Below are 25,966 nucleotides of genomic sequence, written 5' to 3' on the forward strand. Positions count from 1 at the left end.
CTCAAACAGAGAGATCCAAGAAATAGACAGCTGATGAGAAAGTTGGAAGCAAAAGGCAAGTATTTCGGGGATGCCAGAGCCTCTTAATCAAAGACGTGCCATAAAATGAAAAGAAAGAGGAAAATGTTTCCCACATGAGAGCCCGTAAATGTCAGTTTCCCAGTAATATTTATGGCAGAAAACATTTTCACGACTTCCTAATATCTAGGCTACACAAGCCACCACAAGATTGAAAGACCAAACTTGAGATTTTGTCTTATATATTTTGGGGGAAAATGAAACCCGACTGAGGATGAATATGATTGGACCACCTATATTCAATCCAAATCCCGAGGCTGTGTATCACCAGAACAATCCACGCAAGTAGAGAATTGTTTTCCAACTCAGTTACGGAGTGGTCCAAGTCCAGGACATACGGTTCTACTTTCGGGCACGAAGTGGGATGGATTTGACTTTAGTAACTTATTTTAGGTAGTGGACCATAGAGACGAAACTTTGTTCTTCATTTTTAAGTCTCTGCGTACTGGTCTGTCCCCTTGGATTACAGAAGTTTGTCTATGAAAGCTCAGCTCATCTCAGCTCAAAGCTAGGCCACCCACCATCCACAAATTAATCCCCCTGTAGAGTATTGCCACATTTCAGCGATTCAAAATCCGTCGCTCTCCTAGACTGTTTGTTACTTGCACCTGAATGTGAAATGAAACATCTAAATGTTAATAGTAAACAATGCCGAGAGATGAAAGGACACATATTGAGTAAGGACAGTTATTATGCTCCAGCCATCTTTAAACTACAGAAATTTGTCTTCGAAAGCTCAGCTCAAAGCTAGACCACCCACCATCCAAAAATTAGTCACCCCTGGTACATTTAAGTAATTCAAAATCCATCGCGCTCCTACCTGTTACCTGAATGTAAAATAAAACATCTATAAATGTTAATAGTAAATAATGTTGAGAAATGAAAGGATATATAATCTTTCCGTTAGTTTTCCTTAAATGTCTCCACATCAAAAGACCACCCATGTGGCAATCCTCACAAGTTCACGATACTAGAGAGTTCTATTCAAAATAATTTGTCTGGTATAAATGAGCACCACTCATTTATCCAGCCTTACTCTGCTGATTGGCTTCAATTTCCTATGTTCCAAGGCCAAAAGCTATCTCGTCGGCTATGATATAAGCAGCCACTCTGCCGATCCAACCAACGCAGGACTGCCGAATTCACCTCTTTTCTTTTCCACTCGCACCCTATTGAGAATTCTCAGGATATATGGGTAGATGGGTAGAGCTCCCAACTGCATTCACCAATTTCATAAAAGCAAGCTTTTCAATTCATTGTGGGGCGAAGAAATGGAGCTTCAATGATTACAATACAATAATGTCATCAACTTAAAGCTATTGAGTTTGAAAATTGTTCTAATTTCCATGTAATGATGTTAATGCAGCCTGAAGCAATAAATGCAAGAATAGATAGACATTATCCATAGAAACAGCTGTCTACACAATCTGCGAGCAGCAGGAAAATGATGAAGGAAGAGAGAAGGATAAGCTATCATTTTCCGTATTTCCTGTGCAGCGCAGGCCATTTTTTCTGAGGAACAATAGACAGTTTCCTTTTAGCACATGGCAACCTGAAAATTTGATAAATAGTTCACGACCATGTTTATCAGATCAAAAACAAGATTGTTAAGAATAAAAGCCAAGGCAACTACTCCAGTCTTCGGTGTAAAGAAAATCTTAAATAGTGCAACATCATAATTTTATATATTCTCCTTGTGCTATAAGGAGAATATATAAAAAGGAAAGAACTATTAATGAAAATATTCTGGCTTCCATTCCAAGTTTGTGCACCTACAAAAAAAAATAGCAATACCAATAAACTTACCACTATGCATGATTTTGAAATTTATATTGGTAAACCAAGAACACCATAACATACATTGAGGATTCAAGCAACTATATTATTTCAGTTCACAATGATCGATCATAAATTACAGTCTTCTGGAGCTCTTCTGAAGCATCTTGAGGACTTGGGGCCGAGACAAAAAAGATTGGATTTGCGAGTGGAAGATGGATCTGTGGTGCCGTTAAACAATTTATCAACCTACTCAACAATTTATGAACCTGTGTTTTGGAGAGAAAGCAAAAATGCTAAAATTGTATTCTTAGCCTTGGTCCCTAGCCTTTGACAGGATCATAACCACAAGATGATAGAGTTCGAGAAACGTAGCCCAAAATTCACATCACCCCAAATGATGTTCTAGGAGAAGATGGAGAAGAGGAGGTTGACCACATATTTGGTCATTGAATTTTCCTGGAAAGTTTGAGAAAAGCTCTAAGCTACTTCTAATGAATTAGGCTCCAGGTCTTAATTCAAAGCTAAAGTTGCATTCAGATCTAACTACTGTTTGGAAGATTTCAACAGAGAAACAGCAGAATTTTTTAGGATTGGAGAATTCTTTTGGAGTCTGAAATTAGGCAAGGTTTGAGGTTGAATATTTTTAGCCACTAATTCTTGGCCCGTTGGATTTTGCAACGGATCACTAGTTCTTCCTTCCCCTGCATATTCATTTTCATCAATGCAGATGTGAGGGGATTAAATAAAAAATGGATGATTACAAAGTATCGCAGGAGCATAAGTTAGATAACAATATTACTAAGAGTGACAGATGCTACTTTAATTATAAAAATATCACCTTAATTGCATGGATATTAAAGAAAAACTCGATACATCATTGTTTACATGGACCTGAACCATGAGAACTGGCAGGTAAACCTAATTACATGGATAAACTCCATCAGCCTCCAGCTTATTACGTAAATTCATAACCAGCGGTTGGTTTTGAAAACTGAGGCAGTCCATCCATCACACTGAGTTGTCTTCTCAACTTGACAATATGAGCTTGCACCTAGCAGATCAACTATAACGTTAATGTAAAAATCTACAACCTTAATCATGAGCCTTCCACTAGATAGCTGCTCATGCGATCATGAAAGAAAGAATAAGCTAATCATGATCAATTTGAAGCTAACACATTTTAAGTGGACTTCAATTCTCCACAGTTTGACATATTATTACACTGTCACCAACAAGATGAAGAAGACTCTCAAAAGCATGTAAACATATATAGACAATATCACTAGTCATAGTGTTGTGATAATAGCAAGCCAGAAATACGATTGCTTCAGAAACTAAAATATTCAACAGGTATAAAGAGAAAGATTGGTAAATAGGATAAAATATGATTAGTTGCGAAGAATGTAAGAAAACAATATAATCATACTTGTTGGCGAGCAGCTGCAAGTTTTAACAGCTCGTCTGCCTCTGAGAAATTCAGGAACCATTGACTAAGGGGATGATCCTTGGTGTCGCCTCTCTCCCTTTCTGCCATATTCTCAATTGGTGCTGCATATACCCAATTATTAAATTAACTTACAAACTGCAACAGAAGGTAAGAAAGACAATGTTACAGATATTTACCAGGATTAGGTAGATTGAAACCAGCAGGAAGGCGAGGCACAACAACAGCTGGATGATTCTGAACACGAGCGAAAAAATTTTCAGATGGATCGGGAAACACAATTTCGTTGTAAGATTCCACCACAACAGGTTTCTTTGTTGTTTGTGGACCAGATTCGTCTTCAGGGTACAACTTCAAATGGTGAAATCTATAGTAATTTGAAATACTCATAAAAATGCCTTTTAAGATAAAATCACTATACGTGCACGAGAAAAGAAAAACAACAATAGCTTACAGGTCTAATTGTTTATCACAAACGTCGCTGTGGAAGAAAAGTGTGACGGCAATCTCAAACTCTCCCCAACCACATTCTGATAACTCAAAAGGTGGCGATTCAACCACTCTTGTTGGGTTATTAAAGCTGGGATGTAACTGAAATACAACTTTCTTTATCACCACCCCGAGATCCTCATTAGTAGCACCACGCACATAGACTGTCCATTTATGTGACTGTGACCTAAAGGGGCAATTAAATCAATTTCGTTAGCCAAATGCCTGAAAGGAGGAGAGGAAATGAGATAGCCCCTGAAGGGAGGAGACTTACTCGCTGGCCTTCCTGCCAAGATAAAATGCGATGGTTCCACAGACTATTGGGACACAAATTTCCATGTCTTTAAGCCTCTTGCTAACATTCTGCAGTAGTCGAAAATTCCTTGAGATGAATGGGACTAGTGCAATGTGGTATAGATTTCTCGAAGACAAACAATTTAGAAAAAACTTATGCCCTCATAAAACTCAACGACTTCGCTATCCTTTATGACTCTTGAACTACGAATACCAATGTCAGAAATCAGTGACACTAAAAGGATAAGTCTGATAAGTATCTACTATAGCTACTTTCCAAGACAGCCAGAAAATCAAATATGAAAAAAGAAGTATCAGAACAACCTTGGCATCGCCTGCGTCGGAGGATTTTGAGATTTTGATGCGCGGTGGCTTCGTACCAGATCCACCTTCGTCGGCCGGCGTTTCACCTTGCTTTCTAGCGGACATTGAGCTCGCCCTCTTAGTCTCTGACAAATTATCCACGATACACAACCTTGACCTTCAGACTGTGAGAACTTGATCGCGGTACACAGATTACAGTTTCTTTCAATTCAATTTCATAATTTCGTGGGAACTCAAACGCGCGAATTCGAGTTGATTGGGGATTAGGGTTTAAGAAGATTCTACCCAAAAGCTTCTTTCGATATTTCGGATTACTTATCACTATTTTTTTTCTTTTTAAGAAAAAACAACAAATGTGGTGAAGATAAATATTAATTACTGCCTCGTTCAAAAAAAATATTTATTACCAAAAAGTTTATAAATTATTAAATTATTATTTCATACATTTAAATAAACATGTCATGTACTTAAAAGTCATAAGAAAAGAATGATGGTTGTAAATTATATTAGATTCATAAGTTAGATCAAATCCAATTATTTGAGTTATGATTTTTTTTCAATTCAATCAGTTATTGTTAAATAATGAACTCAACCCAACTCAACAATTTGATTTAGATATTGGGGCAAGCTCTCGAGAAAGTTGAGGTTGACTTCCAACTTCATCTCAATCGACATCTTGCTCTCTAGAAGTGGAGTCTTAAAGCTAGATTTATTGATGTATTGCCCTAATCTCCGGAGACTGGTAAAATATCTATTTATTTATTTTTTTATGCCTTTCGTTAATTTAAAACTTAATTTTAATATATATTTTGAAAAATTATGCCATCTATATAATTTAAAAAAATAAATTGAATAAATAATCGAAATAATTATAAAATTAAATAAAAATATATATCTCAAAGTTATCTAAATTAATTCAAATCAATTAGTTTCAAAAATTCATAAACTAATTCAATAGTGAATACTAAAAGGCCATCGAAGTTGAAAACCACAAATACAGCAAAGCTACCAATGGCAAGCTAAGCCATCCCCAAATTCTCGAAAGCCAAGTGTTGTTTTGGTTCCACAGCTTTCGCAACTTTAAAATTGTTAAACGTGTGCTTCAACTTGAAAAGGAAGTTAAATGAATGTTTCTGCTTGAAACTGTTAGAAATTATTGCTCTTCGTAATGGAATGATATTGTCCGCACATAATAGTAAAATATTATCTACTTTGAACATAAGCTCTAGTGACGTTGTTTTGAGCTCTCCAAAAGTGATCATACCAATCAATAGATATGTATTTCTTTACTTATAAACTCAGACCATTCTCTAGATTTGCCAACTCACCCCAATAATCTTCAATAAAAACCCAATTCATAATCACCGAATTCTCCCTGAACACTTATCAGTTAAGAAATCCCTAGAACAAGAATTTACAACGATAGAATAATAATTGAGCAGCCGCAAGAGAATGTGTATGAAAAGGATTAAAGATTGCGACAAAAAAGAGGCAATTCCGAAGATCATCAGCCCTTGAAAATGGAAGTCGGAGATAATGGTGGAGTATCCAACTGGTAAAGATTGAGCGAAGGCCCAACAAATCGGAACACAATCCAACCACCAATCATGATAAAAATGGAAGCATAAGCAAACTTGTTTAGCCAAAACAACAAACCCTTCTCTCCCATATACAGCTCCGTCGCCTTCTCCGCCAAGTCCATCTCCTCCCATTTCTTCGGCTTCTTGGAAGCAATCTCCACCGGCGCCTTTCTCGCCCGCACATTCCCCATCGCCGCTCCATCCTCGCTCTCCTGTTTCGATCGTCTTCTCGACCTCTTCCGAAACCGAACATCAACCGTCTCCGGAGGCGTTATTTCCGGCGGAACCTGCGGTGGCGCGCTGTCGCCGTCGGTGTCCGTGGCGTTGATCGGTTTGATCCTGAGAGGCTGTTGATGGCGTAGAGATAGAAAGAATACCTGATTCTGAGATGTAGGGGAAAATTTATGTGGATCGATGGTCAAGAGCGGCGGTTTAGACGCCAGAAATCGGTGGAGACTGGTCGCTTCCATGGCTTCTTGCTGAGCAGTGAGCACTTCGACTGGTAGAGTTGCTTTATCCATTTCTTCTCCGTTTCTCTGGCTGAGAATTATTGGGCCAAGCGATTCGGCCCAGTCAAAATTAGTTGGACCTGGATCTGATAATTTCGTATTGGGCTTTCTATTGGACTGGCCCAATGAATCATGAGCATTAATCGTTTATTGGGATTTGCTGACGTGTAGTGGTGTAAATGACGTGGCAAACATTTATTAATTTTATATTTATATTGCTCCTTTTTCTCCCCTATTCTCATTCTCTTTTCCTTTTGCTAGCCACATCATTCAAAATATTACACGTCAGCAAAACCCAATCAATGTCGATGTGCCATGTCATCATTTAATACTACTTAAAATAAGATAAAATGGACATTTTAAAAATATTATAGTTCTGGTTCAATAAAGTAAGTACCTAGGGCTCTTTTAGTGGCCTGGCCCAAAATTGGAGGAACGGGTAGGAATAGGAATCCGAATCCGAATCCGACCCGAATGAGAATCCGATGCGGTTTTTTGTACGTCTCTTCCGAACTTGGCATTTGCCGCTGTTGAATAAGGAAAACATTTGCAATTTCGCTCTATATTTTGCGGTCCACGAAGCAAGTTTCCCGTAATTTTGAGTTTTAGCACCGTCGCTTCGCTTAAGTTCTTCGGCTTTGCTTTGAACGATTATTGGTTTTTGAACATCTTCTCAACCACCGTCTCCGTTGTTTACAGTTGATTGTTCGTCACTTGCCTATGGCGATTAGTCACCAGCATTTGAAACTGGAAGACCCTTTTCTTCATAACTACAAGCCCTCAGAGCTACGGATCGCTTCTGAGTTTCTCACCACTTGGCTTCCGTTTCTTTCGAGAGATCTCTGCCGGAACTGCACCAAATTGCTCTCGGATCGAATCCGCGCCCTCGACCCAGGTATTCTTTTGTTGCTTTCTATTCGTTAGTAATAAATCGTTGCATGAGGGGCGTTAGAGAAAAAACTCATCTAATATTTTAGGCTCTTTGAAATAATTGAGTATTCGAAGGGGAAAATTTTTAACTTTTAATGAGATGGGGAATCGATATTATTTTTTTTTATAGACATGAAAGTGAGGTCATTTGTATGCAATAGCCCCAAAATGTATTATAGGGGTGTGACTAGTTGTCAATTACTCGACGAAATTCCGTTTAGGTCGGCTAGACCTGAGTCATTCCAAAATGTACCATAAAGGGATGGTATGACTATTCGACGAAATTACGTTTAGGTCGGCTAGACCTGAATCACCCCAAAATGTACCATAAAGGGATACTACTCGTTGTCAAATTCTCCCTACCAGAAAAAGTTATAGACTACTTTAACTCCGTTGTGTTGCCTTTACTCGTATGTCATATAACATCGCTTTCAAAATCTCTTAATATTGCTTTCAAACACTCTTTCAATATCTCTTTGCCCCCGTTTTTTAAAATCTTCTTCTCAAATCGGGGTTGGAGGCTTAAGCATACATTGTTTGGCCGTAGACGACTCAAATACAAATTGGATTAACTCACTTGCTGCTGAGAAGTGGGTGTCACACAATCGCAAAGTTCCAAGGAAAGCGAATATTTTTTTTTTTAATGCATTAGAGCTTTGCTAAAAAGAGTGAGGCGTCTGTGTGTTGATAATTTACATAGTCCTGTTTCTTTGGTTTGCATGATCTTGATGCTTCCCCTGTTTAATCATGAGGATTATCTGATGGAATTTTTGAACTTGACAACGTTGTAGCTGCCCGTACCGACGAGAATTCAAGTTCTACACCACCAGTTGAAGTCATGCATGAGAGTAATGGGAATCAGAACGATGCTTGTGATGCAAATTCTCTTGGAAGTTGGAAAGATGAAGCGGAAACAAATTCATTGGGAAGTTGGAAGGACGGCATAAATGAAGGGAATGAAGCTGATGGGGTACCTGAAACTTCTTCTAGCGTACCATCCTCTAAAGTAGTTTCCACCAAGACCTCAGGGCCTCGAATGTCGTGGGCTGATATGACTCAGGAAGATGAACTAGAAGAAGAAGAGGAAGATGAGTATGAATCAGAAAAAAGAGTTGTCAGTGTTAATGAGTCCACAAGGAAATTAACAATATCAAAGGTTATTGAGAAGCCAAAGCTGTCTAGAGAGCAGAGAGAGCACATCAGGTTCATAAATGTTGGACGGAAGAAAGATTTTATTTGTCTGGAGAGGTTTAAAGGGAAATTAGTAAATATTCTTGAAGGACTTGAGCTTCATACAGGTATTTTTAGTGCTGCAGAACAGAAGAGAATAGTTGATCATATTTATTCACTTCAGGAGATGGGCAAGAAAGGAGAATTAAGAGGTAACTATTCCCGTTCGCATCATGTTTATTGTTATTATTATTTTGGATGAGAAACATTGATTCATTCATTTCATTAACAAGATGAAATTACAAAAGAAGGCAAGTTATGTGCTAAATGAATTACAAAAAACACTTCCAATGGGCAATATCTGAAGTTAGGTTGTAGGAACTTAAGAGAGGATTTAATTTATATGCCAAGAGAGAGTAATAGAAGTTAAATGATCCACAAAATCATCAAATGCGTGGCTATATCCTTCATGTGATGGTTGCCCTCCAGCCAAAGAAAGGCTCTGATGAAGCAATTCCAGAGGACTTCCTCTTCGTTGCTAAAAGGGTGACTGATGAGTATCCCTTCAAGTAAAGTGATCAACTCTCCCGGTAGAGCTAGGTGCCAATTAAGAGCCAGTAGGATATGGTTCCCAAATGAGAAGCATGAGGGCAAGTAATGAAGATACGTAGCAGGAACTCTGTCACCCCCCCCCCCCCCCCCCCCCCCCCCCCATTTTTATAATTGAAAACGTAACTTGAACACAATGCCACATTTACCATTTTTTTAATTTTTTGCAGAACGAACATTTTCAGCTCCGAAAAAGTGGATGAAGGGGAAGGGACGTGTGACTCTGCAGTTCGGGTGCTGTTACAATTATGCACCTGTGAGTCTATCTGATTGCTAAGTTGGTGTGGTTCTTTTGAATTGCATTTAATTTTTCATTTTTGAGGTTCAACCAATTGTGATGCTTGGCTACTATCCCAAAGTAGAGTATCATGTTTAATGAAGGGTAGATCATTCTAACAAAAATTCTAATGACAGGATAAAAATGGCAATCCTCCTGGAATTCTTAGAAGCGAAATTGTGGACCCAATACCTTCTCTTTTTAAGGTGATCATTAGAAGGTTGGTTAGGTGGCATGTGCTTCCTCCAACATGTGTTCCTAATAGTTGCATTGTGAACATCTACGACGAAGGGGACTGTATTCCTCCCCATATTGACAGCCACGATTTTGTCAGACCGTTTTGCACTGTATCGTTCCTCAGTGAATGCAATATTGTTTTTGGAACAAACCTTTCTATTGTAGGACCAGGTGAATTTTCTGGGCCAATTGCAATCCCTCTACCTGTGGGGTACGTATAACAGGCAGTCGACAATGTTCACTTGTGCAGGTTGTCAATTGCATTAGATTTTGAATCTCATTGTTTTTCATTTTCTCGCAGGTCTGTTCTTGTGTTAAATGGAAATGGAGCTGATGTTGCTAAACATTGTGTACCTGCAGTCCCTACAAAGAGGTATAATTCATGTAGTTCGCTCGTTTATGATTATAGTAGGCCCCGATTCGTTACTTGATAGTCATCCAACCTAGCTAGCTTTTTTTCTGGTCTATTTTAGGATATCAATTACATTTAGAAGAATGGATGGGTCAAAAATACCAATCGAGTATGCTCCAGAACCGGATTTGCAGGGAATCCAACCATTGCCCTATGAAGCAAGTGAAAATAATGTACCAACGTCTCCTGTATCATCAGAAAGAGAAATAAGGAGGCAGCCATTTAGGAGGGGTAGTCATATGAGAACCAGGGGATCTGGAAACCGAACCGACACTCGATTTGATTCACGCAATCCAGGTAGAGGTCGACATAGCTCAGCAGATAGGAGGAGCAGAGAAAAAATCTAGACAGCTGAAGAGTGGCATCATTTAACAGTCCCATTTTTTCTTCACATCAGATAGTTGGGTGTTAGAGTTATACATAAAGAGCTGCAAGTTGTTATTTGTTTGTGTACCAAGAATTTTCCAAGCATCTATTAACACGTTTAGATGCTGTCATATTTGTCACAGTCCTTTGTTATATTGTTACTCAAAAGATGTAAAAAGTTCGAGTTCCTGCACTAGGGAGTGTCCGATCGATTCAGAGCACAACTGTGAGGCGAATTCTCAAATGGATCTATATCGAACAATGATTAAGCCGAGGAGATATAGCAAGATTTTGTGTTCATATTGGTTTATTTATTGAGTAGAGGATCGTTCATCTTCTATAAAGTCGAATTTGAGACTAACATTAAAGAGATGAACTTGTAGGACTCTGAATATTTTGAAGGGATCATAGCTCTGCAGAATGAACTGGAGATAGCTATGGCAGGCGATTTTGTTGCTTCAGGTAAATGCACATTAAAACCCACTTCCTCAATTGTAAAATATTTCAGATGGGACCATGAAAATCAACGTTGGAAAAGGGTAGTCTACATGGAAGTTTAGAATGGGCCTGCATCAGTCATAGACCCCACTGGAGGGACTCTTCTTTGGCAGTAAATCTGAAGACTGCAGCAAAGTTTATGAGTGGAGTAGCCATCAAATTCCAAGATTGGAACTTGAATATCATTATCTGTATATTATCATATCTTGTTGATATGATCCTCTTGGATGTTTAATTCCCTCTGTTTCTCAGTTCGTTTTAAGAACTGAAGAACTCTCTCTCTCTGGCCTTTTCTCAGCGTTTATTAACTGAACTGTTAGTACCAATATTATTCCTATACGTTTGCCTTGGTTTGTTTCTACAAGGAGTTTGTAATTATGAATTGCCCTTTATAGTTCTTGTCCACAAACTGAACCCAATATCAGTTTTTCTTATAATATTTGGCCTAAAGGCTTGTGGGTAGGGTTTTCTTTATGGGGTTACTACAAGTCTCTATCCTTAGGAGAGAGAGATAGGGGTGTAGAGAGATATGGAATGATACTGTGATGTATGTTGAGTGATATGGATGAGAAAGTAAGAGAGAGGAGAATTATGATTACCCGGAAGAAAAGGGAGAGTGTACCAAAAGGCTATGGCTGTATACCCACCAAAAGGGACTCCCCCCATGAGCTAAGCTGCTCAGGATTGAGAGAGAGAGAGAGAGAGAGAGGGTGTAGTGTTTCCACTGACAAAGCCAAGGCTTAAAATTTGATCGACTTTGAAACCCATTTGGCCAATAAAACAAAAAGCACCCACACTGTGATCTTTATCTGTCTTGAAGTGATCTGGTTTTTGCTGGCTCTAAACCCCATGGAAATGCATGATAAGGAAAGGCATATCTCATGATGGTTGTGTCAAAATCAGACAAATTATGTAAAAGGTGGATGTGTGAGAGAGACAGAGACAGAAACAGAGAAAGGAATGAGACAGTTAACAGGATGAATTCAAGGAGAAGCCGTATGTATGTGTTGTGTTGTGTTGTGTTTCACATTTACCAATAAGAACCAAAAAAACAACCAACAACAAAACGATCTTCAAATCTAAATCGATGAAAGTTTGTCTGAGACAACATAATTCAGACCAAATCATCAAATTGAATAAGAAAGAGCTGATTTGGGTTTTGGAATTTGATGATTGTTTGTCTTTTTAAGAATACAAAACATCAAACAAAACAAAATCAACCACACAGAAATGAACATGGGCAGCCTGCATGTATTCGTCCAGTGGCCATCTTTCTTAATACCTTCCTCCTGCTGCGGTTGTCTTCTATTGTGCTAAATGGGTATGTCTTCATCTCATTTTTCTTCTTCTTACCCTTTTGCCGCGACAAGGTTGACTAATCGTATGCAGGAGTCTCAACTCAACCTCAATCTCTTAAAGGTCGCTTAAGGAAGCAAACGGAAGATTTAATAGAAGTACAAAAAAATTCGATTGTTCAAAGAATTAGATCGATTCTAACTAATTCTATGAGAGGGTATTAGGTGTATTTATTTTTCTGCTTTAGAATAGACTATTCAAAAAGACTAAGGATTTTTTTGTTGAGATAAGGATTTGCGTTGATCTAGAACAATAAACGAAGAACCGAGAAGTTTTCCATCATACAATTAGGGTTCTCCTTTACAGTTTGATATATATATAGGAACGGTCCATTTTTAACATAAATTCTAGTGGGTTTGCTTTTAGTTTTCCTCAAAAGGCATGGTACCAATAAATATAGTATTCCTTATCCAACAAACTAACGATCTTTCTTTTAATTAGGCCACATGAGACTCCTCTCCCAACAATCTTCAACATATATATTCATAATTCCACAGTTAAACCATTGGGTTGGTCGGTGGATTATCATATAATCGAGAGAATTAGAAATTAGGGTTCTTCTTGTTCTTGTTCTTTAACCCAAATTTAGAACAACAAAGTGCAGGCAACCACCCTCAGGTTTGATGAGAATAACTGCAGCCATATTAGAACCACAAATTTCTTACAATTTTGAAGGATCTTTATAAACGCTTCAGAACCCATTTAGGGTTCTTGAAGCCCTTCAGACCCAAATAGATATGTTCATAAAGATCCATTTTTTCAAAAGAAAAATTAAATTTTGACACCTGGGTTTTCCCATATTTGTAAATACAAGAATAGGGTTATATTTTTTTTTCAAAAAAAAATAAAATTATTGGGTGAAAATAATGAATTAAAAAAAATAAAGGCTGACTGTCATAGAGGTTCAATGGGTGTACTTTATGCAACAGAGTATCTTCTCCTTTCCCATACAAAGAGGGAAGGTTGGAGGGTAGCCTCCCTAAACTTCCAAGTACAATAGCCCTTCAAATAGAAACCCTAAACTCTAAAACAAGATTAACCCTTAATCTTGATTAGCTTTTCATGGTTAAGAACTAAACTGTTCTATAATTTTTGCAGCCCCATTCATTCATTCATTCAAAGCCTCTCTACTAAAATAATTTTGGTGGGGTTAATGAAAAGAAACAAAAAGAAAAAAAAAAGGCCACTGATCCCTACTCTTTCTAAGCCCTCTTTTGTCCCTTCCCTTTTTATGATCATCTTCTCTCTCTCTCACACACACATAAAGAGTATCCATTTCGCTCCATGTGCCACTCCCCATTATAATCCCCTCTATTTCATGCGCACCCATTTCATTTCCAGAGATATCCATTCATAAAAGCTCTTCCTTTTTTGAAAATGGAGCCCAAACAGGGCAACGAGGAAGGCAGCAATGGGAAAGGCCAAGCGGGGTTCTTGTGCAGGCAAAGCAGCACGCGGTGGACTCCCACAACCGACCAAATTAGAATCTTGAAGGAGCTTTATTACAACAATGGCGTTCGGTCCCCAAGCGCTGATCAAATTCAGAGAATCTCTGCTAGGCTTAGACAGTACGGTAAAATTGAAGGCAAGAACGTTTTTTATTGGTTTCAGAACCATAAGGCTCGTGAGAGGCAGAAAAAACGGTTCACTTCTGGTTCTGATCATCATCTTTCTAAACAACAGCCACAACAACATCCTTCCCTGATTCCTTCCACTCTTTGGAAGCCTCAAGATTCCTCGTCCTCGTTCCACAACAGATACCGACCCAGTAAGGAATACGTCTCTATTGGTACGAGGTGTTTGAAAAATCTCAAAGCAAAGCTACTAAAACTTATGCTCAAAATGAACCATATTATACTATTGTAGAGAGTCGTGATTCCTAACAATGTTACGTGTTCATTATGTGTACAGCTCCTTCTTCTCCGGTTATGGTTGCCGTGGGGCATATGGGAAATTACGGATATGGGTCTTCCACTTTTGACAACAGTTTCAGAGTAAGCTCTTTTAGGATTCAATATGATTTTAACGAAAAAAAGTGAACTTTTTGTCTATTTGGGTGAGAATTTCTGATTCTGCTGCTGCAGGAGTGCTCGATATTGTCGGGAGGAAGTAGCAGCGTAATTGGGTCTCGAAGCCACAACATGGGATCATGGATCGGCGTCGATCGGCGTTCTTCCCCGGCGGCTGATATATTTGAAAAGACAAAATATGTTGAAGAATACATGGAAGACGAGGAGGAGGAACAAGAGATCGAAACTCTCCCCCTCTTCCCCATCCATGGTGGTGATCGGAATCTTAGTGGATTCTGCAGCATGCGACAGGAATATTCCGACAGCTTCTACACCACCACTTGGTATGGCAGCTCGGATGACGGCGCCGCCGGTTCTCGAACTTCCCTCGAGCTCAGCCTAAAATCTTATGCCACTATCTCACCGGATGATGGAATGTGATTAATCTTAAACCGACAAAGTGGTTTTGTATTAATTATGATGTTAATCCCAGCTGAGCATATTTAACGGTAGTAATTTCTAATTAATTACGTACTCAAAGTGATATTAAGAATATATTTGTTTCTTACTTTATGATCCCAATCGTGGAAATTGGATGTGTGGATTAACTATGAACAATTTTGATTGCACTCAATTAAAATAATTTTCATATAAAAAATTAATATTAAAAATAGTTCCGTAAATAAAATATCAATGTAAATATAAAATTAATAGTTTTTTTTTTTATTATTAATTATTGAAGAGTTTTTTTTATGTGAATTAATTTTTTTTATAGGAAAAGTATTATTATAAACTATCATAATTAGGAGTGTATATTGGAAATTTTTAAAGTATACAGAGGATAAATAGGTATAAAAAAGAAAATAAACGTTAAGATTATTATTATTACTGATCAATAACAATATTATTAAAAAAAACATTTGCCAAAATTGTCCGAATTTGACTAACCGACATCTCCCTTTTAATATTTTAAAGATAAAACCATTATTTTAAGAAAATTATACCTTTTTTCTTCGAGAGTTATCTTTTTATTTATTTTTTAATGTTAATTCCAACCTTTTGGTGGCTATTAAAAACATGGCTAAATTCATCCTAAATTTTCAAATATTAGGTGTAATTTTGTGTTAAATGGATATTTTAATTTAAAAAATGGTTTAATATAATTTTAAATAGCTTATAAATTTATTAGACACACCTTTTAACTTACTTATATTTAAACATAAAATTCATAGATTTAAAAGTGACACTTTTTAAAATTAGTTAATTGGAGTTTTGAAACTTAACCGACAAATATTTTAAAATTTTGGAATTTTTGTAGATTGGAGAGAGTGAAAGTGTAACACACCAGGCCTACACAGCTCGATGTCTGGCTCAATGACTTAATGTAATAAGGTCACTGTTCCGTTTCGAACTTCCCTTCAAAAATTTTAAATGAATGTGTCGGTTAAGGAAAGATTTTCATATTCTTATAAATAGCGCCTAGAACAGCATTATATATTTAAGACCTTTCAACTAGAAGAGCGACTTTTCCAATTTCATATACTTTCAACGTCCACATTGTCATGGCCCCCCACGCTCACCTCTTCTAATCTATCTTTAAAAAAACATACTCTATTTTTATTGCATTTAAAAGAGGTTGGTAGACACTATGTTGTTAATTTCATCCCACCATGCGTCTAAAATAAGGTCCCAATCAGAAAGATTTTGGGCGGGGATGCGTTTCTCTGTTTGGTTTGACAATTTGTCATACTTTATGGCTTTCCATTGACTCTAATGTCTTTTGGGGAGCGCTGAGTGTCAGTCTAAATAGCTCAAGATTAACCTTCTATTCATGGCTGGTGGGTATGTACACTCAAATTCAGCTGTGGATCCATGAACATCTTCAAAGCTTTTTCAGGCTTCCACTACGTAATGTTCTTTACTAGTAACATGGCCCAAATGACATCCACCCACGCATGCCCTTTTCCTTCTTTTCATTTCCAATTTGGACACTTTCAAAGTATCAAATCTCCCTTACCTTCCCTGCTGCTTTTGATCACAGCTGACACTCTCTGCAGCCCATATTCCTCCAAGCTCTTTCTGTAACAACCCCTCCCTTTTCTTCCACCTATTACTCTATTTCTGTCCCCCTAGAATCTAACGTCTTTGCTGGTACATTATCTAGTATTTGTCTCTCATATTATTTGTAACAGCTTAAACCCATCGCTAGCAAATATTGTCCGTTTTTGGCTGGTTACGTATCGTCCTCAGCCTCACGATTTTAAAACGCGTCTACTAGGAAGAGTTTTTCACGCTCAAGTAAGAAATGTTTCGTTCCACTTTTCAACCGATGTGAGATCTCATAATTCACCCCCCTAGGGACCAACGTCCTCACTCATACAACGCTCGATATCTGGCTCTGATACCATTTGTAACCGTTCAAGCCCACCACTAAGATATTGTTCTTGAGCTTCCTCTCAACGTTTTAAAACAAGTATGTTACGGAAAAGTTTCCACATCCTTATAAGAAATTCTAGCTCCCTCTCCAACCCAGGTGGGATCTCACACTGCACCTTTTGTAAGATGAATTTTATTAAATTTAAAATTAAAATTTATAAATTCGTTTTTTTTAAACATGTGACTAGAGATGTATATAAGAAATACCTACTCGTCCTCTTCTCATATAATTTTTTCCCTTTATTATTCGTTTTTTTTAATATATAGTTATTTAAAAACTTTCATTTTTCCATATAATGTTTATTAAAAAAAAATATATTTAAAAATCATAATAAATAGATATATTTGACAAGCAAATATAATATAATAAATTCTTCCCACACTATTCTTAAAATTTTAAATTTTAATATTACATCGCCTTCTTTAACCATTAAAAAAAATTTAAATTTTATTTAGAATCTCAAAATTAGCTAATATTAAAACTACATTTATATTAAATTAAGTGGGACATAAAATTAGACAAAGATAAGGACGAATAGTATAATTTAAGCGGAAAAATTATTTCTCACTCTCTCTTCATTCTCCGTTTAAACGGAAAATCAGAACCTCTCTAATGGTGCCGCCCGAGTTTTTTTCTTTTTTTTGTTAATATTAAAATTATTGAAAAAATTCCACACGAGAATTTTCTTACACACCAAATTATAAATTCTTCTATTATCCAAGTATAGATTACACGTCTATCAGACTATAAAAGCCAAACTGTAAAACCGAATACATTAACTTCAAACACACGAAGTTGCTAAATTGAAATGCAAGCAATCCCTTGCTCCGCCGCCAGTTACCCAAATAAAATTTTTACCTGACCGGCAACGGCACTGACACAGCCATATCATCATCGGCGTCCACTGATCCACGGTCGAGAATTCTCTGGTCGTCGGAATACGCCTTCTTCTTGATGAATTCAATGCAATCAGCGACAGCTTCACTGTGGTGGTGGTCGCCGTTTTGATATGACTGCCGCCGTCTAACGACGTCGTCTTGGAAGACGGCTCCAGCAGAATGATGATTTGTAGCCTTTGAAAGAGCACATAGCATTATGAAGCGAAAAACGGCCTCACGGAGGCGCTCGAACAGAGTCATCGCCGGTGGGGCCTTGCTGTTCTTCATGTCGTCGCCTCTGAGCTTCGCCTTTCCGGCCACTCTTCTGGTTTTCTCCGCCATTGATTTGATTTGCAAAGGGTGGCTGGTTCTTGTATTTTATATGAGAATCCATGACATGGGACATTGACATGTGAGCCAATTTGATTAATTTTAATTACATTTCTAATTCGAGCTCTTAATTATTGTGTTTGTCTAATCATATGGCCCCATACCCATTATAATATTGCTCAAATTTAATCACCAAGTGAAATTTCAACTTTATTAAGTGGCAACTACAGATGTCCATTACCATTTAAATCACATCAATCTACCTTGTTTAATTAATTAGATGTTCACTTAGTTGTAACATCGTCACATGGTTGTATTTAAAGTTGAAAACCATGCACCGTCGATTGTCGGCTAATAGATATTGTCTGATTTAGTTCGTTACGCATCGTCGTCAATCTCATGGTTTTAAAACGCGTCTACTAAAGAGAGACTTAAATATTTTGTTTCTCTCTTCATTTATGAGATAGGTCAACAATCATTCCTCTCCCCAATCAAGGTTTATAAAACCCGTTTATCAAAGAGAGATTTCCACATACTTCTAAGAAATCCACGGTCCGGTGTCGGACTCTTGTGCCATTTGTAACAACCCAAACCCACCGTTAGTAGATATTGTTTGTTTTTGCCCATTACATATCGTCATTAACCTCACAGTTTTAAAACATATTTATTATAGAGAGGTTTCTACCCCCTTCTCCAATCCATGCGGGATCTCATATTTAGTCTGTTAGACGATGAAAGCTCCACATCGGCTAATTTAGGGAATGATCATGAGTTTATAATCAATGAATACTTTCTTCATTTGTGTGAGGTCTTTTGGAGAACCCAAATCAGAACTACGAAATCTTATGCTCAAAGTGAACAATATCATACTATTATGGAGAGTCGTATTCATCTAATATATAACATCAAAGCAAAAGTGAGTGGGGTGTTTAGTAAAGAAGCAAATCATGGAAGGCATTAAAGAATGGAAGAGTTTTGGTGGTTTGTTATTGTCTCGTAACGTGCAGAGCCAACTCGATTCAACCATATTCTTTGATTTCCCAATTTTCATACGCATCCGTTATTATATTGTTGAATTTTATTACGTGGATGGGTCCTCATACGGTCAGCTCATACTCCAATTTTTGCTGCAAAATTCCAAACACACCCAATATATTATTTTCCCCATGGACCCTACCAGATTCATCTCCTTAAATAAAACCCACTACAATCACTCATCATATCTGGGTCAATAATAACCCACTTAAATTATTAAATATTTCAAAATTATTTTATGATTTAAATCTTGAAGTATCAATTTATTCATATATTCTTTATCTATTCGAGTGTCACATCTCTAAATGAAATTGAATTAGGTTTAAATATCATTATACACCTATGTTAATATGTGGCTAGGCTCGTTAATATGTGTTGTCTCACAAGCCTAGCCACGTGGGGCATTCTAGCCATTTCCCCTGCAGCCGACATGGGCTTCTTTCTTTGAATGTTTTGTATCATTGGGACGTCACATGGCTTCATGTGCACAAATCAGTAAATTTTTTTATTATTATTTTTGTAATAATATAAATAAAATTTGGACTATATTTACATTTCGTTGGCTTTGGCGTCGTTTCTCTCACCTTCGGCCGTGCATTGCATGCCCGTCCCCGCCGACTTACCGACCATTTCTTTTAAAATAATTTATTTTTTTAACCGTTTGCTCTTGTTTTCATTCTCCAACGGCCCCGTTAAACTTACACGTCTAATTAAGAATATAACATAAATAAATAAAAAAACTTTAATTATATTAATTCTCTCCATGGTCGAAAGTTATTTTTTTTAAATATATTTTATAGAAAGTGATCTAAATATATTATTTTATAAATAAAATGTAAAATTGCAAAAGTATATTAATTTTTACAAGAGCGTCTTGTAATTTTTATTATAGAGTAAAAGTGTTTCCTATGAAAAGCGGTGTTCTATTGTGAAAGTCTCACATCAGCTTAGTTAGAGAATGATTATAAGTTTATAATCAAAGTTCGAAGTATAGTCATGAGAGCTATTACTCAAAGTAGACAATATCATACCATTATGGAGAGTCGTATTCATCTATGAAATTGATATTTATTCCGTTTAACCAGATTATGGTCGGTTTTGAAATGATATTAGGTGTTTATAAAACCGGCCTTATAATCAATATCCCTTCTTTTTAGCGAAAAGCCATCCAACCAAAGGGACCAAATTCTTCTTCTTCGACCTTGTGGGAGTCTTAGCCGAAGCCGGGGGCGATGATTTATGGGCCAACAATTTGTCCTTACAAACGATGACACGGTCCAAGTCAGGAGGGCTTGCAAATTTCACGCATCTCTTGTTGTCTTGGGGTGTGTTATTATTGCTGCTGCTTTCCTTTTCATTCTCGACGAATTTGAGATCTTCGTCAACGTCGGGGTGGATTGTGGTTGGCGGTGAAAGCTGCGGTTCTTGTTGGTCTGTTGCTTTCAGTTTATGGAGCTCTTGTTTGGTCCGGTCGAGCTCGTCTGTGAGGGATTGGAGGCAGAAGGATAGTAGCCCGTTCTCTTCTTTGGCTTTCTCTAGTCTTTCCTTTGTCCCTTCTAGCTCCGCCGTTAAGGCTCCTACTCTGCTCCGCGACTCACCGGATTCTGCCATCTGATAATATAATTTTTTTATTTAACATATATTAATCTTACGTGGTAAAAATCATCGGTCACACTGTTATAACCGTGTTGAATTAACCTGTCAGTCAAACGCATTTTGATTACCCCAATTTTGATGGTAATTTATTAGTTACATATTGGTTGGGTATAAATGATGAGTTGGACATAAATATGAGCTTCAAAGTGAAGTAACAAAGGAGATAGAACATAATTCAACTCATTAATTATAATTAATTCAAATATACGTTCCTAACCACACAAAAAAAAAAAAAAAAAAAAAAAAAAAAAAAACTCAAAATAAATAATTATAAAAAAGCACATCCACATGTGTAATATGGTTTTTCGATTTTATTTTTAACTCGAAAACCAACATAAAGTTTTAATATAAAGGTAATCATGGTAGATAAATTAAAATTTTAGTATATGAACTTTGACATTAAAATTAAATTAAAATTAATTTTAAAAATTATATATTTAGCCAACAAATTTTAATATTTTCGAAAATTATCAAATTTACGAGATATAAGATATTAATATTTTATAAAATTATCAAATTTGTGATATACAAAATTGAAAGTATAATTTTATATATATAATGCATAAATTATGTTTTTTTTTTTTTTTTTTTTTTGTGAATTTGTAGATTGCTAATTACTTATATATTAAATATTTAAAAAAACTAAATAGACATAAATACATAAAAATTAGATTATATTTATATATATATATATAGAAGAAAATTAAAATACGTACTTCTTTAATTTTGTTGCCATAAATTTCTCCGACCAGAACTCGTTCGCCGAACAACATGACTGCCTCCTTAACGGACTTGAACGGCGCTCTAGTGTCAATCTCAGCTCTTCCCCTCACAACCAGCCTCCCGCCACCGTCTTCTCCGTCCATGGTTGCTGCAGCGCGGCCGCCGAAACCTCCGGGATTGGGAAAGTTATAATAGACGTTATCCGGTTGGGGAGGTGTGAAAAGATGGATGGGATGGGTGGCGGGTTTTAAAGGGGCTGGAGTTTGGAGTTTGGAGTGGGCTGAAAATGGAGGAGGTTAATGAAATTGATTAGGGAGTCCTTTTTTGGTTTACTTCGCGTCCACTTCACTGGAATTTTGTTGGATTGAAGTTGACAACCCGGGTGGTTAACCCATCTTAATTCCGTTAGTTCTGGCGGGCTGTGTCTTCAGATTATGACTCCTCTCTGTTAGACAAACACGACTCTCCACAATGGTGTGATATTGTCCACTTTGAGCATAAGCTCTCATGGCTTTGCTTTGGACTTCCCCAAAAGGCCTCATACCAATGGAGTTAGTATTCCTCACTTATAAACCCATGATCATTCCCTAAATTAGTCGATGTGGGACTTCCATCATCCAACACCTCCCCTCGAACAAAGTGCGCCTCCCCTTAATCGAGGCTCGACTCCTTTGGAGTCTTAGTCATTTTTGACTGCCTTCGAGGAGGGGCTTGGCTCCTTTTCTTTAGGAGTTCTTTGTTCGATATTTGAGGATTTGAGGATTTATCAATCTATTGGCACGACTAAGTTTAGGGCATGGCTCTGATACCACGTTAAACAAACACGACTCTCCACAATGGTATGATATAATATCTAGGATATATTCCATAAATAATATATCTCAACACTCCCCCTCAAGTTGGAGAGTGTATGTTAATCACGTCCAACTTGTCTTTAACTTGTCTTTACGGTAGGTCAAGAACACCCGAGTTGTCTTTCACTCTTGTCTTCTCAGTAATGAAAATATCCGTAAAAAAAAATAGACCGCCTTTGATTGGTTTGCATTTTTAGACTTTCAAGAAATTATTGAATTTTCAAGAAAGATGCAAGACTCAGAAATAGGCCGCAATGATTGACTCGAGGATTGTAACTTGTCCCATTTAATTTGATTTGGAACAAGTGAATATCCTCCCTGATCACTTCTTTGTCCATGCATAAATGCTTTAGAAATAGACCGCAATGATTGACTGAGGATTGATAACTTGTCCATTTAATTCTGATCACTTCTTGGTCCATGCATAAATGCTTTAGTGGATAATAACACCAAGATCGGTGCTTTGGATCACTTGAGAGGTTGTGAAAGAAAATACGAACATCTTGAATATGTCACCTTTGAGCTTGGTGAGAAATTTGAAGATGCTTATAACGTATTCTTGATATTGGATGATTGACGACGGTAAAGGCTTCACTGATTGGTTAGGGTTTGGCTTTAGGTTTAATACTCCCCTTGGACTCTGAGTCCAAGGGGGTATTAGGAATACCACGATCGGAGCTTTGATATTAGGAATATCAAGATCGGTGCTCTGATACCATGTTAGACGAACACGACTCTCCACAATGGTATGATATTGTCCACTTTGAGCATAAGCTCTCATGGCTTTGTTTTGGGGTCAGAGCACCGATCTTGATATTCCTAATATCAAAGCTCTGTGAAGCCAGCCTCACGCGGTTTCCTCCATCTCTAAGGGTGGCTGCACTTGGGCCTTCGCCCAAGAACAACCAACCCAACGCCGAGCTTGGTAATGCGGGCTTGTAACCTAAATGGGGGCATTAAAGTGGGGGCATTAAAGTGGTTGGAGGTTGGCCCAGCCCATTAGGTAGGGTTTATGAGTATTCATCTGGCCCGTCCATTCCAAGTAGGGAGTTGGGTTGGTTGTTCTTGGGCGAAGGCCCAAGTGCAGCCACCCTTAGAGATGGAGGAAACCGCGTGAGGCTGGCTTCACAGAGCTTTGATATTAGGAATATCAAGATCGGTGCTCTGATACCATGTTAGACGAACACGACTCTCCACAATGGTATGATATTGTCCACTTTGAGCATAAGCTCTCATGGCTTTGCTTTGGGCTTCCCCAAAAGGCCTCATTCCAATGGAGTTAGTATTCCTCACTTATAAACCCATGATCATTGAGAAGAGGTTTGTGCGCCTCCCCTTAATCGAGGCTCGACTCCTTTGGAGTCTTAGTCATTTTTGACTGCCTTCGAGGAGGGGCTTGGCTCCTTTTCTTTAGGAGTTCTTTGTTCGATATTTGAGGATTTGAGGATTTATCAATCTATTGGCACGACTAAGTTTAGGGCATGGCTCTGATACCATGTTAGACAAACACGACTCTCCACAATGGTATGATATTGTCCACTTTGAGCATAAGCTCTCATGGCTTTGCTTTGGACTTCCCCAAAAGGCCTCATACCAATGGAGTTAGTATTCCTCACTTATAAACCCATGATCATTCCCTAAATTAGTCGATGTGGGACTTCCATCATCCAACACTCTCCTCTCTCATGTCTCTCCACCACCTTTCCTCCCCTCCACTCCACCACGTCATCCGAGAGGACAAAGACTTATGATTCGATCCGGACGAGTCCTATGTTGACTAATTAATAATTTTTTTTTTTATAAATTTATAAGTAATACTATTTTTATTAATATATTAAAAAAAAAAAAAAAAAAAACAAATCCACAGTAATGGGGTAGTAGAGAGGATTTATTAATTTCTTAATATATTCACATTAATTTTTTATATTTCAAATTATCATTGTTAGACAAACACGACTCTCAACAATGGTATCATGTTGTTCACTTTGAGCATAAGCTCTCATTGTTTTACTTTGGGTTTCCACAAAATGCCTCAAACCAATGGAGATAGTATTATTTGATTATAAATCCATGATCATTCCCTAGATCAGTGGACGTGGGAATTTGAGGATTCTGTTGACATGGCTAAGTTAGGTGATATGAAACAAAAGACATCAATTATACAATATACTTAAATGAAGTTGTGAATAAAATATTGTTGAAATTATCAAAAGATATTTCAATTCATGTCACATTGAAGAATAATGAAGTTTCATGTTATAAATTTTAGGTGGATTATAATTGAGATTTTTTATTTACCTTTATGTTACAATTATATATGGTTAATTATGATCAAGCAATAATGTTACAACTCTTGGAATGTATTTAATAGTTTCATTTTAAGGCTACATACATGTTGTATTTGTAAGTAACTTGGAAAATATAGTAAAATGAGCATTTGCGCTTTTCTTTAGCCAGTAGCTAAGTTTATTTGCAATTCTATGTAGTTTAGTTTGCTATGTAGAATCATTCAAGCTCGACATGATCAATCTTGCATGTGGAGTGATTCGAATCTCAATCAAGTGTTCTTGCCTTGAGATATTTGATCAACAATAATCATTCAAGCTAGACATGATCGATCTTGCTTGTGGAATAATTCAAATCTCAAATAATGTTTTGCCTTGAGATATTTGATCAACAAGATAATCCGAATCTTACTCACTTGTAGTGATTTCCACATATCATTAGGGCATGACTATGATACTATGTTAGACGAACACGACTCTCCAATCATTTTTTAACATTATCTATCCTCTCTCTCTCCATTTATTTAATTTAAAAAATGAAAATTTACTCTATATCTTTTCATTCGAGTCAAAAAGGTCAGATTAGGTTTAAAAAAAAAAACCTGTTTTTTTTTTAACGCAAAATCTAATAGGCCGATGTTAGCAATGGGCCGAGTAGCGTAGGCCGGTCCAGCCCAAGACTACGAGTAGCGGGTTTCTCTTTCTAAGTGATGGTTGATTTCGGAGCGGGAGGGATCGAAGTCTACCCGGGAAACAGGAATTCGACTGGGAATTGTTGGCAATATTGCGGAACAAGATCATTGAGCCCTAAGCACCGGACTGGGAATCGTATACACTGCATAATTCTTGCACCAGAGTCGCTTGATTCTCTCGTTTATTCGTATACTAGTCGATGAAGGCGCTTCAAAGCCTGTACGAGCATGAAGAAGAAGAAGAAGCTGCTGGAACTGCCTAACGCTCTGAATATTTAGTCGTTTAACGTTACTACAACCACCGAGCTCCTTCTCTTTGCGTTCATCGTCACTTCAAGGGCGCCATGAGTCCCATTCAGAACTTCGAGCAACATTCTCGCCACCTCGTCGAGCCTGAACTCAGTACTCTCTCTCTCTCTCTCTCTCTCTCTCTCTCTCTCTCCGTTCGGGCTCGAAAATATTTGCTTTGCTGGGTTTAGTTCCGTGGAGCTAGGTTATTTGAGCTTAATGTTGCAGTTATCTACCTCGTTTATCTAATTTGTCATAACATTCGGTTTCGAAGTCCGCTTAAATTAAGCTATGGAGTATGCAGTGTGCTTAAATTGTACTTTTCTTTTTTCAGTCGTAAGGTCACAGCTTCTATATTGTTGTCATGTTTTCCATTCGGTTTTCAGCGATCAGATTGAGCTATACTTAGGTTTACCCGTACGTTTTT

The 25,966-nt window shown here is 37.4% G+C and overlaps 6 protein-coding genes across 15 annotated transcripts in view; 3 read left to right on the top strand and 3 right to left on the bottom strand.

The window, feature by feature from the left end:
- Nucleotides 1-83: 83 nt before the first annotated feature.
- On the bottom strand, nucleotides 84-4,719 carry LOC111804427 (transcription initiation factor TFIID subunit 14b). Of its 6 annotated transcripts, XR_015422752.1 has the most exons (8): nucleotides 4,409-4,719; nucleotides 4,065-4,153; nucleotides 3,756-3,977; nucleotides 3,481-3,668; nucleotides 3,284-3,405; nucleotides 1,115-1,630; nucleotides 839-905; nucleotides 84-686 (listed from the first exon to the last, which is right to left on the bottom strand). XR_015422752.1 is itself a non-coding variant. In XM_087127823.1 (6 exons), exons 1-6 carry the CDS (start codon nucleotides 4,511-4,513, stop codon nucleotides 1,616-1,618), a joined length of 741 nt encoding a protein of 246 aa, XP_086983949.1. In that variant the 5' UTR covers nucleotides 4,514-4,719; the 3' UTR covers nucleotides 84-1,615. The 6 variants fall into 6 exon arrangements, 3 of the variants coding, with proteins under 3 accessions (XP_086983949.1, XP_023544998.1, XP_023544997.1); XR_015422751.1 differs by having other exon boundaries at nucleotides 84-905; XR_015422750.1 differs by having other exon boundaries at nucleotides 839-1,630.
- Nucleotides 4,720-5,746: 1,027 nt separating this feature from the next.
- LOC111804097 (uncharacterized) lies at nucleotides 5,747-6,458 on the bottom strand. Its single transcript, XM_087127860.1, has one exon. It carries the CDS (start codon nucleotides 6,456-6,458, stop codon nucleotides 5,916-5,918), a length of 543 nt encoding a protein of 180 aa, XP_086983986.1. The 3' UTR covers nucleotides 5,747-5,915.
- Nucleotides 6,350-11,349, top strand: LOC111804096 (RNA demethylase ALKBH9B). Of its 3 annotated transcripts, none has more exons than XM_023688783.2 (7): nucleotides 6,350-6,490; nucleotides 7,197-7,392; nucleotides 8,219-8,809; nucleotides 9,377-9,462; nucleotides 9,621-9,931; nucleotides 10,022-10,093; nucleotides 10,194-11,349. In XM_023688783.2, exons 2-7 carry the CDS (start codon nucleotides 7,218-7,220, stop codon nucleotides 10,477-10,479), a joined length of 1,521 nt encoding a protein of 506 aa, XP_023544551.2. In that variant the 5' UTR covers nucleotides 6,350-6,490; nucleotides 7,197-7,217; the 3' UTR covers nucleotides 10,480-11,349. The 3 variants fall into 3 exon arrangements, with proteins under 3 accessions (XP_023544551.2, XP_023544552.2, XP_023544553.2); XM_023688784.2 differs by lacking the exon at nucleotides 6,350-6,490 and adding an exon at nucleotides 6,923-7,078; XM_023688785.2 differs by lacking the exon at nucleotides 6,350-6,490 and adding an exon at nucleotides 7,050-7,089.
- Nucleotides 11,350-13,603: 2,254 nt separating this feature from the next.
- On the top strand, nucleotides 13,604-14,918 carry LOC111803708 (protein WUSCHEL-like). 2 transcript variants are annotated; one of them, XM_023688233.2, is made up of 3 exons: nucleotides 13,604-14,141; nucleotides 14,264-14,346; nucleotides 14,437-14,918. In XM_023688233.2, the coding sequence occupies exons 1-3, from the start codon at nucleotides 13,730-13,732 to the stop codon at nucleotides 14,800-14,802; spliced, it is 861 nt and encodes a 286-aa protein (XP_023544001.2). In that variant the 5' UTR covers nucleotides 13,604-13,729; the 3' UTR covers nucleotides 14,803-14,918. The 2 variants fall into 2 exon arrangements, with proteins under 2 accessions (XP_023544001.2, XP_086983550.1); XM_087127424.1 differs by having other exon boundaries at nucleotides 13,605-14,120.
- Nucleotides 14,919-20,093: 5,175 nt separating this feature from the next.
- On the bottom strand, nucleotides 20,094-21,669 carry LOC111804195 (WEB family protein At3g51220). The gene is made up of 2 exons (XM_023688916.2): nucleotides 21,414-21,669; nucleotides 20,094-20,652 (listed from the first exon to the last, which is right to left on the bottom strand). The coding sequence occupies exons 1-2, from the start codon at nucleotides 21,561-21,563 to the stop codon at nucleotides 20,179-20,181; spliced, it is 624 nt and encodes a 207-aa protein (XP_023544684.2). The 5' UTR covers nucleotides 21,564-21,669; the 3' UTR covers nucleotides 20,094-20,178.
- Nucleotides 21,670-25,289: 3,620 nt separating this feature from the next.
- LOC111803794 (uncharacterized) overlaps nucleotides 25,290-25,966 on the top strand; it is a 28,929-nt gene continuing 28,252 nt past the window's right edge. For both annotated transcript variants that reach the window (XM_023688349.2, XM_023688350.2), the window contains exon 1: nucleotides 25,290-25,653. In XM_023688349.2, the coding sequence (XP_023544117.2) occupies nucleotides 25,596-25,653 (58 nt within the window). In that variant the 5' untranslated portion in view covers nucleotides 25,290-25,595. The remainder of the gene's footprint in view (nucleotides 25,654-25,966) is intronic.

Source organism: Cucurbita pepo, chromosome 10, assembly GCF_057944985.1.
Source record: "Cucurbita pepo subsp. pepo isolate OVF chromosome 10, ASM5794498v1, whole genome shotgun sequence".
NCBI lineage: Eukaryota > Viridiplantae > Streptophyta > Magnoliopsida > Cucurbitales > Cucurbitaceae > Cucurbita > Cucurbita pepo.

Coding starts and splice junctions, on each gene's coding strand:
- LOC111804195 (XM_023688916.2), bottom strand. CDS start 21,563: ATGGACGGAGAAGACGGTGGCGGGAGGCTGGTTGTGAGGGGAAGAGCT. Junction 20,653..21,413: donor ATGGCAACAAAATTAAAGAA/GTACGTATTTTA, acceptor TTATATTATCAG/ATGGCAGAATCCGGTGAGTC.
- LOC111804427 (XM_023689229.2), bottom strand. CDS start 4,513: ATGTCCGCTAGAAAGCAAGGTGAAACGCCGGCCGACGAAGGTGGATCT. Junction 3,669..3,755: donor TGTGATAAACAATTAGACCT/GTAAGCTATTGT, acceptor AAATTACTATAG/ATTTCACCATTTGAAGTTGT. Junction 3,406..3,480: donor TTTCAATCTACCTAATCCTG/GTAAATATCTGT, acceptor GGGTATATGCAG/CACCAATTGAGAATATGGCA.
- LOC111803708 (XM_023688233.2), top strand. CDS start 13,730: ATGGAGCCCAAACAGGGCAACGAGGAAGGCAGCAATGGGAAAGGCCAA. Junction 14,142..14,263: donor TAAGGAATACGTCTCTATTG/GTACGAGGTGTT, acceptor TTATGTGTACAG/CTCCTTCTTCTCCGGTTATG. Junction 14,347..14,436: donor CTTTTGACAACAGTTTCAGA/GTAAGCTCTTTT, acceptor CTGCTGCTGCAG/GAGTGCTCGATATTGTCGGG.
- LOC111804096 (XM_023688784.2), top strand. CDS start 6,983: ATGCGGTTTTTTGTACGTCTCTTCCGAACTTGGCATTTGCCGCTGTTG. Junction 7,079..7,196: donor TATATTTTGCGGTCCACGAA/GCAAGTTTCCCG, acceptor CGTTGTTTACAG/TTGATTGTTCGTCACTTGCC. Junction 7,393..8,218: donor AATCCGCGCCCTCGACCCAG/GTATTCTTTTGT, acceptor ACAACGTTGTAG/CTGCCCGTACCGACGAGAAT.
- LOC111804097 (XM_087127860.1), bottom strand. CDS start 6,458: ATGGAAGCGACCAGTCTCCACCGATTTCTGGCGTCTAAACCGCCGCTC.